The sequence below is a fragment of the Lagopus leucura genome, unplaced genomic scaffold (assembly GCF_019238085.1).
Source record: "Lagopus leucura isolate 7727_CA_CO unplaced genomic scaffold, USGS_WTPT01 Super-Scaffold_100014, whole genome shotgun sequence".
NCBI lineage: Eukaryota > Metazoa > Chordata > Aves > Galliformes > Phasianidae > Lagopus > Lagopus leucura.
Window position 1 is genome coordinate 12,234,002 of NW_024962268.1, and position 12,844 is coordinate 12,246,845.

Consider the following 12,844-nt stretch of genomic DNA (forward strand, 5'->3'; position numbering starts at 1 on the left):
TACTGCTTTCCCTAACGCTGAAGTGAAAAGCCTTGGCCAGCACCTTTGCTAATATGGCTGCATCATATGCAGAACCAAGACTCTCATTCCACACGTCTAAGAATGCTTTCACTACAGGGAGGAATCTCCCTGTCAGTTCAGGCTTCTCTGTCCCATAATGATTCTGCCGCTGCTTTGATACGAGCCATCTCCAGGTCAGGTAATTGATATCTCATTTCATCAGCTTCCATGAGACTTTCCCTTACCTACTAAACTGCAAAGACAAACAATGTGTAATTTCACTTTGCTATGGAACCTATTAATCTTTTCTATTAGAAATCAGTGAAGATAACATACTGCACTTATATTTAGCTTTGTTCTATCTAAGCTTCTTTAACAAGATGGATATAGACAGCTCCTCAGTACTCAAAGTAGGCATGAACTGAATTCCATGGAAATTTGTCAATTTAAGTTAGCTGAGAATATGGATAACAATACCTCACATGAAGTACAAGAAAGAACTTATAGATCTTATATATAAGATTCAGGCTGGATGTAGCTCTGGTCAGACTGGTCTAGTGGTTGGCAACCCTGCACATAGCAGGGGGGTTGAAACTAGATGATCATTGTGATCCTTTTCAACCTAGGCAATTCTATGTTTCGTTCTATGATACAGATGGAAATATGCAGTAAATAGCAATATCTGCTCAGACAAATTTACTCAGAATTCATGTCAAAAGCTTTACAAAACTCTAAAAAATGCTACAGATGTGTTAGAAATAGCCATGTCAGATAAGACACGCCACCCTGTGGCATGGTCCACCTTCCACCATGGTTTCATTTGATACTTGAGTCAAAGACCTGATCCACTGCTCTTAACTGACAGCGCCATTATTAACAGAAGAGGTACAGAGAGACTTGGTAGCCAGTGTAAAAGATTTCCTTGAACCTAAATGATCATCAATTTATGTCCTCCACAAGAAAAATCAATAGCCTTTGAAATTTTTATCCTGACTCACGTAGCTGTAGTTCTTGTTCTTTTCATGGACAGCAAATGCCTAAAACTTATTAGCACACTTGGAGCTGCACATCCATGCCTGCCTTGAAGACAGACAGTGCTAGATGTAAAAGGTATTTACACTCTGTATCTCTGTGTTTGCTGTCCTTGATTAAGGCTGAGGTTTTTTTGCTGAACTACAGGATGAATGTGTTTTTTCACACCTTAAGTAAATGGTAACATTTTTATGAAGTGGTATTTTTAAACATCTATTTACTGTTGTTTAAACACAGAAACAATACAGTATGTAATTGTTTATAACAAGAGGCATAACCTAAAACAAATAAAAAGCTTATCAGTAAAATATAAATTCAGATACAGAAGAAGCCTGGAGTCTTCTTCCATTAATCTACTCCCTGTAGCGTAGTACATAGGGAGAATGTGTTTCTTTTGATTTATTATTCTAGTTAAACCCAAACAAGAATTTTTAAGTAGAATAAAAATACCAAACAGAAGTGTCAAAACAAACAAACAAAATGTTAACAAGCCAAAATATGGAATTGTAAATGTTCTTTCGGAATGACACTACCTAGCAAAATACCTTAACAAGAACTAAACTGCTAAACTCCTCATCTCATGCAATTTTCTTTCTTTAATGAAGGCTGTGCTGCCTTAACCAAGACTAAAGTTTGCTGTAGAAGTTCCTTCAAAAGCTAAATTTGGCATAGGGAACATCTAGGAAGCACTATGATACGCCAGATGCTCTGCTGCTCTTGTGTTATACATATACATATATAACATTAGATATATATATATTAGAAGTAGCATGTGAACACAGGGCAGTTTAAGGAAAGAGAGCTTGCATCTTTGGTAAACTGGTGATTGTGACTCTTCATTTCATACTCAAGAGATTAATACTAAAATTTCTGTTGGCCTGAGTTCTCAAAACTACTGCATGTCCAGGGAGATAATTGCAGAGGATTATGTTCCTCATGTTGCCATCTAAACATACATATTCATAAAACCATATTAAGCCAGGATGCTATGTTAATTTATGTAGTTGTATATCTAGAAAGGAATGCTGTTCATATAGCCATTAACTTCCATACTAAGACATTAACTAAATGCATGCCTTCCAAAAGTTTTTAATATTCACAGGTTTTATCTTTTAGGATAAATTACTGTTAATTTTTTTTTTAAACATTATATATTTCCACTAGATTTTGTACAACTATAAAGTGAAATGACTGGATTTCACACTAGTGATTTCACATATTTTTTATGTGGGCCAAGTTAGAATGATCCTTCCAGGTGCATTCACAGAATAGTTTTCCTTAAGAAATTAGCATTTCTGTTTCAGCTAATGGTTATAGCTACAAAAAGCTATGAAGCCACTCTGGAGTTCATTTTAAATTTAATCAATAAGATTTAATACTGATTCTGATCAAGTGGCAAGTAAAAAGGTTTTCATGTGGCCTAGCAAGTTGTTAAAAAAGGGCTCTCTGTCAACCTGCTTTCCAGATGCTGAGGCTAAAAAAAAAAAAAAAGACTAGTTTTATTTTGACAATTGGCCTTCTATCTTTGCCCTCTGCAATGACAGCGGCTTGATAAAAATGCATGAAATAAAGCCTTTCTTCCTTGAATAAACTGCCTCTTTTCCGTCATCCAGGAAAGTACTCAAAAATGAGAATACATTGCAAAAACAGTAACATTAAAGCACAGCTCTGGTCTTCCTGACTCCACCAGGGCAAAAATGACTTGACTTGCCATTCACTAGGACTAATGTCAAGATCGATTTAAAAATTTGACAGTATTAATGCAGATCTAAGAAAGCCCCTTCACAAGAGAGGAATTACTCTATATTTACCCAGTTGTAACTAAGACCAAGCAGTTGACCATCAGTGAGTACTTTACAACAAGGAAGAGATGCCTAGTACAGGCAGTGCTTACATGGGTCCTAATTTGACAGAAAAGCACCCTAATTATTTTCCTATCATATTTCCTGCCTGATTATTATTGGGTGAGAATTCTCCATCAAAGGTTTTTTTCATCATTAAAGAAAAAGAATGAGCAGGCATGAGAAAACAAACAAACAAACAAACAAAAAAACACAAACAAAACTGTCAAATAAAATGTTACATCATTTGTCGAAAAGCTAATGACCTAGAATACCATTTCTGACCCATAAGCTGCTTTTTCTAGGTGAGAGCAAATGTCTGTCACAAATACCTTAATTGGGTAGAAACAAGACAGGGGAGAGCAGTGCTAAGTTACCCAACCATTTAGCTTTGCTCTTAAAATATTCTTATCTATAAACATAAAATGGAAGATTCATTTAAAGCAACAAGATTTCAAGATGACAAGCTGTAATATATGAGATAAAATGTAGACTTGTACACAGTTCAAAATGATCTTCTTTAATTATATAAACCATTTTACAGATGGTGTATCACCATTCTTTGCACGCTCTTTGGCAAATAGTAAATTTCACTACACAGGGAGACATGCTGTTTCTCCTTTTATTTCTGATCACTGCCTTGAAGTTGGAAGGTGACATCAAGAGGGATGGCTGGCTTCTTTGAGCTTCCTCTTTGTCCTTAATTATTTGCTTCAGACAGGCTCCTGCTAAACTCTACGGAACGACTCCATCAAAGGGATTCAGCTCAGCGCTAATTGCTGGGACAGGGTATGGTCTCCAGAAACAGCTGAGAGAATCCAAAGCCCTTCTACAGGGTTTATACAGGTATCCAGCCTTCAAATCAGTCATGGAAAGATGCTCAACCTCCAACCGTTACCCACGATTGCTTTCTCCTTGGTACCTTATGTGAGCATGTGCAAAACTGTGACTTAATCCCACTGGATTAGATAATGCCAAAAGTGTATATGATGTTGCTTAGTCCTTCTAGCAGGTGAACACAGTCTGATATAAAGCTCCCTAGAGATAATGGATCCCCAGGAGAAGTCTGACTCATAAAGCAACAATTGTTCACGGTCCCTATGCAAGGCTCTTTCCTGTTCTTATTCCCATACAAATAGACTGAGTGCAATCTGGCATTTAGATCTTCAGTATGCAGAAGGCTGTCTGGGAAGGAGATGTATTTCTGTACCTTGTTTAGTCTTTTTTTTTAAGTGAGATTTTTCCAGCTACTGCTGCAAAGAATAGCAGGTTTATCTTTATGAACAATTTACTCTGTTTAAAGGAGCTCTTTTTCCTCAGATGAAGCCAGTCCAGTGAAGCATCTGTAAAAATCTTCGCTCCTATATGACAGAGGACATTAAATCTTAAAAGCTGTACTCTTAAGTGAGATTTATTTAAAGCCCAGGTGGAACTGTAAATTGGACTTTTTCTAGATTTATTCACATTTCATTCCTTTCTTACTTTTAACTTTAGCTAAACTGAGCTGTGGCAGCAGTTTAAAATTTTCTTTCCCTCTAGCTGTTGAAGCTTATTAAAGTAGATGTTTTGATTCAGTGATTTGACACTGATTCAAATAAGAATTAATATTCTGTGCAATAAGTAATCCATGAAAAAAAAAAAAAAAAAAAAAAAAGAGGCCAACAGTTATCTTCAGCTCTTTATTTATAAGTGATGAAAAATATGGGAAATTGTTATAGACTAATAGAGAAATCAGCAATGTCATTAATCCCAATACAGACAAAATTATCTAAATCATTGTTACAGTGAACTCCACTTTTCAATTTATTTGTCCTGTCACATTAAGACATTAACAGCTGCTCTAACAATAGGCCTGCAGGTATATTTTTAGATACTAATTGTGTTAAAGTATGTAGTGAAAAGAAAGAAGTAGTTGCTGAAAACGTTTTCTGTAAAGGAATTCCAGTGCTTTTCCCAGCTCTGTGCTGATGCAACATTTAAGCACTAGCGCATACAAGTACAGCTGCATAAAGAACCTGATGCTTTTTAAAAGTGCTAAGCAGTGTAATGTAATGCATGGTAACACTGAGACCACTACATGCTGTGGGAGTTCAGCAATTCTGAAAATTAGGCCATATATTCATGTGCCTGAAAACACATTTTCATGACAGAAAGACAGACAATCACAATTTGAATGCATTGTTCTTCATATCACTACAGTACATAGCAGAGCTGGGAGAGCCCAGCTTCACCAGACTAGAAACAGATCTCTGCAGGACTGCAATCTCCCTGAAGAAAATAATTTTTACCATATGCAGTGATGGGGATTGGGTTCATTTCAGACTCTAACAGTAAAGCAAGAAAGACCTGTCAGAAACAAGACCACCAAATGAAAACAAGCTCAATGAAAATGTGAGTTGAATGGATTTTTCTTTTCACAAATCTTCAGTGTCGCGTTTAATGACGTTTCTACTACATTATTCTACTAGATTTTTTTTAGGTTGAATCATTTGTTAAAACACACCTACTGAATCTCCTCTGGAAACTATAAAAAATAATATCTATAGAAATGTACCAATAGACTCCGTATATATATTACACAGTCAGTATCAGTACAAAAATAAGTAGGTTAGTGTTAGCTGGAATTTAAAGGATGGAAAATGCTTGTCCTAAAGGGAGATTTAAAAACTGAAACTTCATTAATACCTGACAGAAAATTGTTTTACAAAAGTACTCAAGGCAGCATTCAACATTAATTCATCTACAGAATTTTTAATGAAGAAATGAAAATCTCAAGGTATGCCATGCTATATCTAAATTAGAATCCCAACTCATATCCCAGATTTATCTTTCCAGGAAATACTACGGTCCCAGCAAAAAAGTTAAGTCATATTTGATGAAGTTAAAACTCAAAGACATTGTACAACCTTCCAGCTATTTAGAAATAGTAATAAACAGCGTTAAGAACAAGTTGTTTGTCTGGTTTTCATACCTACCTTACTGCAGTAGAGACAGATTTTAGGAATGTAATTACGTATTTAATAACCTGATCACAGTTAAGTGCAGCCATCAGTAACAGATGAACCGTACCTGCACCAACCCTTCTGAAGGCCTTTATAAAAACAAGTCCAACTAAACTAGTCTCAGTCAGAACAATAGGTTCCATCAGAACTATTTTTTTGTCTTAGGTCATGCTTTCAGCAACACTTGCGTCTGATGCAAGCCACCAGGGGCTCCAAAAGGAGCAATCCACAGTCTCTTCCTTGGCATAGCTCTCTTCCTTAAGCTGGTAAATGCTGAACCAAACAAAGGAGATAGGCTAAAACTAACCTATCCGGAAAAGGCCCATCTTAAACTAGATTGCAGTGGAAATGAACGAAGAAAATTACAATGTTCAGGAAAGTGTGCCATTCTGATATTTTCACATACACAGTTTTTTAATATCATGGTTTAAAAAATGTTTTTCAATTCCATTTCTTCTTTTTTTTCAATAGTATGTAAGCGAAATGTAAGTTATAAATAAAAACACAAATCAGTTAGCCTGAAATCATTTTTTTCACTGGGTTGTTGTTTTGATTTTTTATTTTAATGCTGAAGACTTTCAACATTACCAGTGACACCAGAATTTCAAAACTATTCACCAAACTGCATCTCTGATGTAGGCAGTCTTACTGAGCTCATGTTAGTACCAGTAGGATATAAGCAAAAATATAAAAATATAAAAATAAAAATAAGAAGACATACTACTAAAAGGGAAAATTACAATAATCTGAACTATTTGTCATTGAGTCGTTCAAACATGTACTGCATAAAATGTACTAGGACTTCAGATAAGTGGGTTTAGTCTCTGGCTGTAGATAGCCACAAGGAATTCAGTCACTCTTTCAATGCCGCAGCTATGAAATATTTCACTGCTACTTGAGGTGAGAATTAACTCATTGTGTTTACATGAGAATCTTTGATGCTGCAGTACTAAATGCTATGTATTTGAAAAACACAAAAAACAACTTTCACAATGAAAATAATACAAGTCTACAGTTTTAAGCAAATAAAAGCAATTACTTCAGACCAAAATTCAGCTTCTCTTGCAACTGCAGAATTGCCATTAGTGTGATCATTCTGCTCGTGTATGAAAAGCAGACCACAACAGTCCACTGTGCAAATAGGAGATGGGATTTTTTTTTGACAAAATTAGTTTTTGTGCTTGGGTTTTATATGTCTTATCTAGTTTCTTTACGGTATATGCTGCAATGAAAGGTCTAATTTCATAAACAGCTTACTGTCACTCTCCCTCAATACCAGTGGAAGCTAAGTACATGTTTGAATAAAGAGATATTTCAGATTGATGTGATGTCCTCGGTTAGCCTCAAATAAATAAATAAATAAATAAATAAATAAATAACGGGGCAAAGAGGTGGTTGTGGTGAGAAAAATATGTGAAAAAAAAATATTTTCTTCAGCGTAGCCAACACTGTTTTTATGTAAACCTTGTCAAACAACACATGAAGTAAAAACATTCTCAGGACATCACACATTTTTATTTGAGAGATGACAGATCTGCAATTCTGCTCAGTCTGTGGGGCTTGTGGAGAAGGAATGCTTCACTGAGGGGCAGATAATAGGACAAAGGAAACAAGAGATTCTTAAAGAAAAGAAAACACCTCAGTGTTTCCATGCTTTAATATCCTGTTTAGATCCTGCAGTAAAAAGCATAAAGAATCCAGTCGTTTCTGATATCCCGCCAGCTGTAGTTAAAGAAGAGTAAATCTTGCACACAGTACCCAGATGAACACCTTACTTTAAAAGGTATCCTTCACCCTAACTATGGCCTTCTGACAGTGAAATTAAAAATTATCAAAGCAATAAACAATTTGCCTCCTATTTAGTGCCCACATTATGTGCTCCACTAATAAATTACTGATTGTAACCCTCCCAATCCATGAAGCACGTTCACAGTGCAGCGTCCAACAAATCCAAAAATTTGGAGGTGTGAAAATAATGCATTTAAAGAGAAGAGAGAAAGGAAAAAGTAATGTCTGAACATGAAATACAATCCAAAAGGATTAAATGAAATACACAGGTAAAAGATTTTTCATGATAATTCATATAATACATGTATGTTTGTACTTAGAGATATTTTTCCCTTCTAAGTACAAATGTAAAACCTCCTCTAGGTGTATTTATGCTCATCCAGTGATCATTTACATATGTTATTTACGAAATTTAATAGCTTAATACAGCCTAAAGGTCAAGTATTGGAACAGATCTATGCTGTGAATAAAATAATAACTGTTCACAGTTGGTTCCCCTAGAACTTGAACAACAGCTAAGTCATGCCCTTCAGGTTTGGTTCAGAGCTCTGCTATGGGAATACAAATCCACTCCACTGAAGCTATAATAAATATACTTCAGATCAGACCTATCTTCGTGACTTGATCTGTAAGGCGGTTTTGTATCACCTCTGTATCTGAACAGGACTAACAAAGGAAGGTGCCAAGCAATCAACCCAAGCAACAGTAAAAAATCAGGTAGAGAAGCCAGTTCCAAGAAGAAAAACATCACACATTCAAGCTTAAAAAATTAAAGAACTTACACAAGTATCAGCTCCTCCATGTACCTGAAATAACAATACTGTTCAGCGAGTTCTATGGTTGTGTCAGTATACCAGTTACCAAGAAATTGCCTCTGAGCAAGTTAAGACCACAGACAAAAGGACTTAATGTGCAGAAGAGTGCAGAGTTAACAACAGGATGAGGAAAAAGCCTCTAGTGATGTCAAACTCAGGAGCATTACAATCTGCCTACACATAAGTTAAGGCACAAGATAATCTTCCTTCTCAAACAGAAAATAAATGTTTCAGGGGTTTCTGCTCTCATATTAGGACTGTTCCAAAAGCAATGCCTTCCATTTTATGATGTTGGCCCACAGCATCAGAGGCAGATGCTGGTGGTATGGCAGTAGATGTTGAACCTTCCCACCAATACTCCAATATTACATGCTGTTGCCATGTGAGAGATGGCAGCAGAGGAGCAGCCTGACACATGGAAGTATATATTAAGCAAAGGTGTGTCACCAAATTCCTCCATGTGGAAAAAATGGCACCCACTGACATTCATCAGCACTTGCTGAACACTTATGGAGACCAAAGAATGGATGTGAGGATAGTGAAGCAGTGAGGTGCTTTTCAGCAGGTGACAGCGAGATGGGGTCCACTTCTGCTGGTGCAGATTTTTACAAAAGTGGTATTCAAGCTCTTGTTCATCACTGGTGAACATGCATAGCCAATAGTGATGACTAGGTTAAAAAAGAATGTTTTGTAGCTGGGAATTCACAGTGTTATTGCGCTGTTTGTATTTGTTGTAGTTTCCACATAATTAATAGCAGGCATTATGATACTGACCTAAAGGAACATCCAGAGAATATAAAGTATGGAAAAGAAGTAATTCCAAGCAAAGCAGGAAAGTGCCAAAGTACTGTAATGTTCCAAAAATACAATTTCAACACTTATTTGCGTGAACCTACTTCTTGTTTTGAGAACTCAGCATACACCCTTTATCTATGACTTGAAAATCTTGTTCAGGTCAGTTTGAAGAACAAAGTAATCAAAGACTGAGTATCTGAAGAAGTAGAATGAGGCCTACCAGCTGCCCCTCAGCCTTTGATCATGAGGAAATCATTTTTGTCATCTGGGGACAATTCCCGAGAGCAATATTCCAAAAAAAGGCCTCACTACTCAGGAAGTCCACAGCTGCAGCAATATCAGTAGGAAAAAAAGTCACAGCCAAATGCACGGAAAAGATTCTTAAAGAGTAATTCACCACTGACTGCAGGTCCTCACCAAGATGATGCTGGAGGCCTGCCTTGATGCCACATACGGCTCAGATCAAATGCAGCTTGGCCAGCAGCTCCCCTAAGAAACCACTGCGCCTCTGTGATATGAGAACAACAGTTGCACCTTTGACTGTGAAGACCGGGAGTTTCCATTTTATGTACCTCAAAGGAGAGGTACTGCCACAACCTGGCCTCTCAGTAAGCTGTGTGCAGCACACCTTCCTACAACAAAATACAAACAAGCAGAGAACGTGAAACTCTTAGCCCTAAAGATGCTTTTTAAAATGTCTTTAAATACCAAACGGAAAGTGAAAACTGGGTATCCTCCCTGTAACAGCCCACTTTCATCACCTTCACTAAGCCTAGCAGTTTCTCCGTTCAGCTGAATTTTCAAGATCCTGGTACTACTTTTCAGTCAACAGCTTCCCACATAAATCCTGACCCCAGGTAAAACTCAGGGCTGTGGGATGCATGGCGATCTTCCGTCTTCCCTTGCAGATGTGAAAACATTTTCTTCCAGCATTTATAAACCGGTTTGCTTTCCACCAGCTAAGCCCTTAGGCCTTTTATTTTATTCAGCTTGGGAAACAGAAACAACAGACAGGTTTCACTTCCTGGTTTCTTGCTGCAGTATGTGGTTTAGAAAACAGTGCAAAGTAACTTTCAAATTCAATTACTTTAACTAAACAGTAGTATTTTCTATAAGATCATTTTTACTGTATATTGTCTTTTAAAACAAGAACAAAACAAAATGTACACTAAAACCCTAAATTAAAGAGTATACTTCAAGCAACCTGAAGGCACATCTGATTCTCTGGTAGGGGAACTACTCTGTTCCATTGAAAATGACATATGTAGTTCTTCCTCCAGTCAGAGAATATGGGGCACTGAGGTCAGGAATGCATTTTCTGAGCAGCCTAACAGCCTAACAGTCCAGAGACTATCTGGGTGCCCACCATGCAGCTAGTGCTCAAAGTGTGCATGGAGCAGAACGGAGGCTGTGGGGCATCCAGGGCTTCCTTGCAAAGAGCAACTCCAGAGCACTGTAACCTGACATACACCGGGAAGGAGAAACAGCTCCCAGAGATAAGCTGAGGAAATAATAATAATTATAACAATAATAATAAGGAGAAGAAGAAGAAAGAAAGAAAGAAAGAAAGAAAAAGTCAAGACATTGCCAAGTCTAATAAAATTCAACTAAAAGATAACAAGCTAGTATATACTGTAAATACTCTATCAAGGAAATGGCAACTCAGAGCCAGGGCGACAAAAATGATGTGTGATTGACCAATGTGGGCTTTTGTCAGTGCAATTAACATTTCCTTTTGAAAACAGAGGAAGACAATAAATGGCAAATAATAATAATAAAACCTAATCCGGTTTATAATCAAAAACTCAGAGCCGTTTAGCAACAGTATTTAAACTAGCACTTAGTTAAAGCAATGTTGTAACCTTGCAAGCTACACTGATGCTTCACTGAGCTCTCAGGAGTTTAATTTGGCTAACTACAAGCAGCCCTGCTTCTATTGTGGGACCAAACATGGCTATCAAATGCAAGAGGATGAGATGCTGATGTGAGATATAGACTATCCTTTACTAAAATCATAACTTTTTCATTCTTTTTTTTTTTTTTTTTTTTTTTTTTTTGGATGAATTCATTCTGTATCTGATATGCTGACACCCTGCAATTTATCCTACATACGGCAGAAATTAAGCTAATCTTACATATGGCAGAAATTAAGCTTATGCACACATATGAACAAACAGAAGCAGTGAAGCGCCTCTGAGCAGCGCTCAGGAGAGGATCACCGTTCTGGTCACCTCCCTCCACACCTCCTCCTCAGTGCACGTTTGTGCGAACGCGGATGATTTACTGATCGATCCTCCTTGCACAAGGCAAGGCAGCAAAAAGGGCTGAAACAATGCTGCGAGCCGGGAACAAGGGTGTAACGACTAAAAATAAGGTACCTTTTGGAGCCTCCAATGTAGGTGAAGGTAAAGGTGGAGTCTGAGTACCTGAAATCTGAAAACACAAAGGGCCGCGTTATTAGCGCTTGGTTTCCCGCTGGTTCTCTATTTGGGCTGAAATCACCAGGGTTTCGCACACCGACACGGGGTTGGGGTAGGTGTGCATGAGCGAGAAGGCGGCAGCTCCCCCAGCCCCTCGCAACAAGTGCCCGGTACTATGGCAACGACAGGGATTTCCACGTCGGTAAAGGCAACAGGCAACCGCTCCCGGCGGCGGCAGCAGCCGGCCGAGCCCCGGCGCTGGGGCTTGGAGGGGTCCGGCCCCGTCCCCCGCCCCGCGGGACTGAACGCCCGCACTTGCAGGACCCCAACAGCCGCGCGGCCGCCGCCGGGCCGAGGAGCAGCGGGGAGCGGCTCGCCCAGCAGCTGCGGGCTGCGCCAGGCTGGCACGGGCACACGCACAGCCGCACACCGCACGGCTCGGCGTGCGGCCGCTGCCACGCTGCCCGGCCCGGGATGCCCTCCTTCGCCCCCCCTTCCCAGCCGGCCCTGGACTCCTCTGCCCTCACATGCCCTCGGAAGGAGAGAGGAGGGGGAAGGGGGCTCCGGGCAGACACACGGCGGCCCCGCTCCTGGGGGCGTCAGCGAAGGGCACGGCCCGGTCCGGGCCGCGGCACCGCGGGTCTGGGTCGGGCAGCGGCAGCCTCGTAACCGCCGAACCGGCGCCCGTGGGGGAAACTCACCTGCAAACAGGCAGTCCTTCTCCGCCTTGCACTTTTGGATCACAACGTCAATATCCTTCTGAATCCTCTCTTGTCTTGAACACATCCCCATGGAATAGATCCCAGGGGAAGAAGAAAAAAGCAGCCTTTATCCCCAGCCCCCCCCCCCCCCCCCCGGGGGGGCGGTGGGGCCCGAAGAGGGACCCGGCGGCGGACGAGTAGCAGCCTTTCCGCGCCCCGCAGCGATCCGCGCGGCCGGCAGGAGGACGGAGCAGGCGGGCGCCGGCAGCCGATGTTGCATGCCCAGATGTGCCCGCCCAGATGTGCCGCCGCTGCCGGCGGATGGCAATTTCCTCCTTCCCTGACAATAGATCCAGTGGAGGGTGGCGGCGGCGACACGGGATCCCCCCCACCCCCCACGCCCTCAGGGTTTTTTTGGGTTGGTCGGCTGGTTTGGGTGGTTGGTTTTTT

At 39.9% G+C, this 12,844-nt stretch overlaps 1 protein-coding gene across 3 annotated transcripts in view; it reads right to left on the reverse strand.

The window, feature by feature from the left end:
* PARP8 (poly(ADP-ribose) polymerase family member 8) overlaps nt 1-12,519 on the reverse strand; it is a 112,512-nt gene extending 99,993 nt beyond the window's left edge. For all 3 annotated transcript variants that reach the window (XM_042875379.1, XM_042875380.1, XM_042875381.1), the window contains exons 1-2: nt 12,395-12,519; nt 11,652-11,706 (exon numbers count right to left, since the gene is read on the reverse strand). In XM_042875379.1, the coding sequence (XP_042731313.1) occupies nt 11,652-11,706; nt 12,395-12,485 (146 nt within the window). In that variant the 5' untranslated portion in view covers nt 12,486-12,519. The remainder of the gene's footprint in view (nt 1-11,651; nt 11,707-12,394) is intronic.
* Nucleotides 12,520-12,844: the final 325 nt, after the last annotated feature.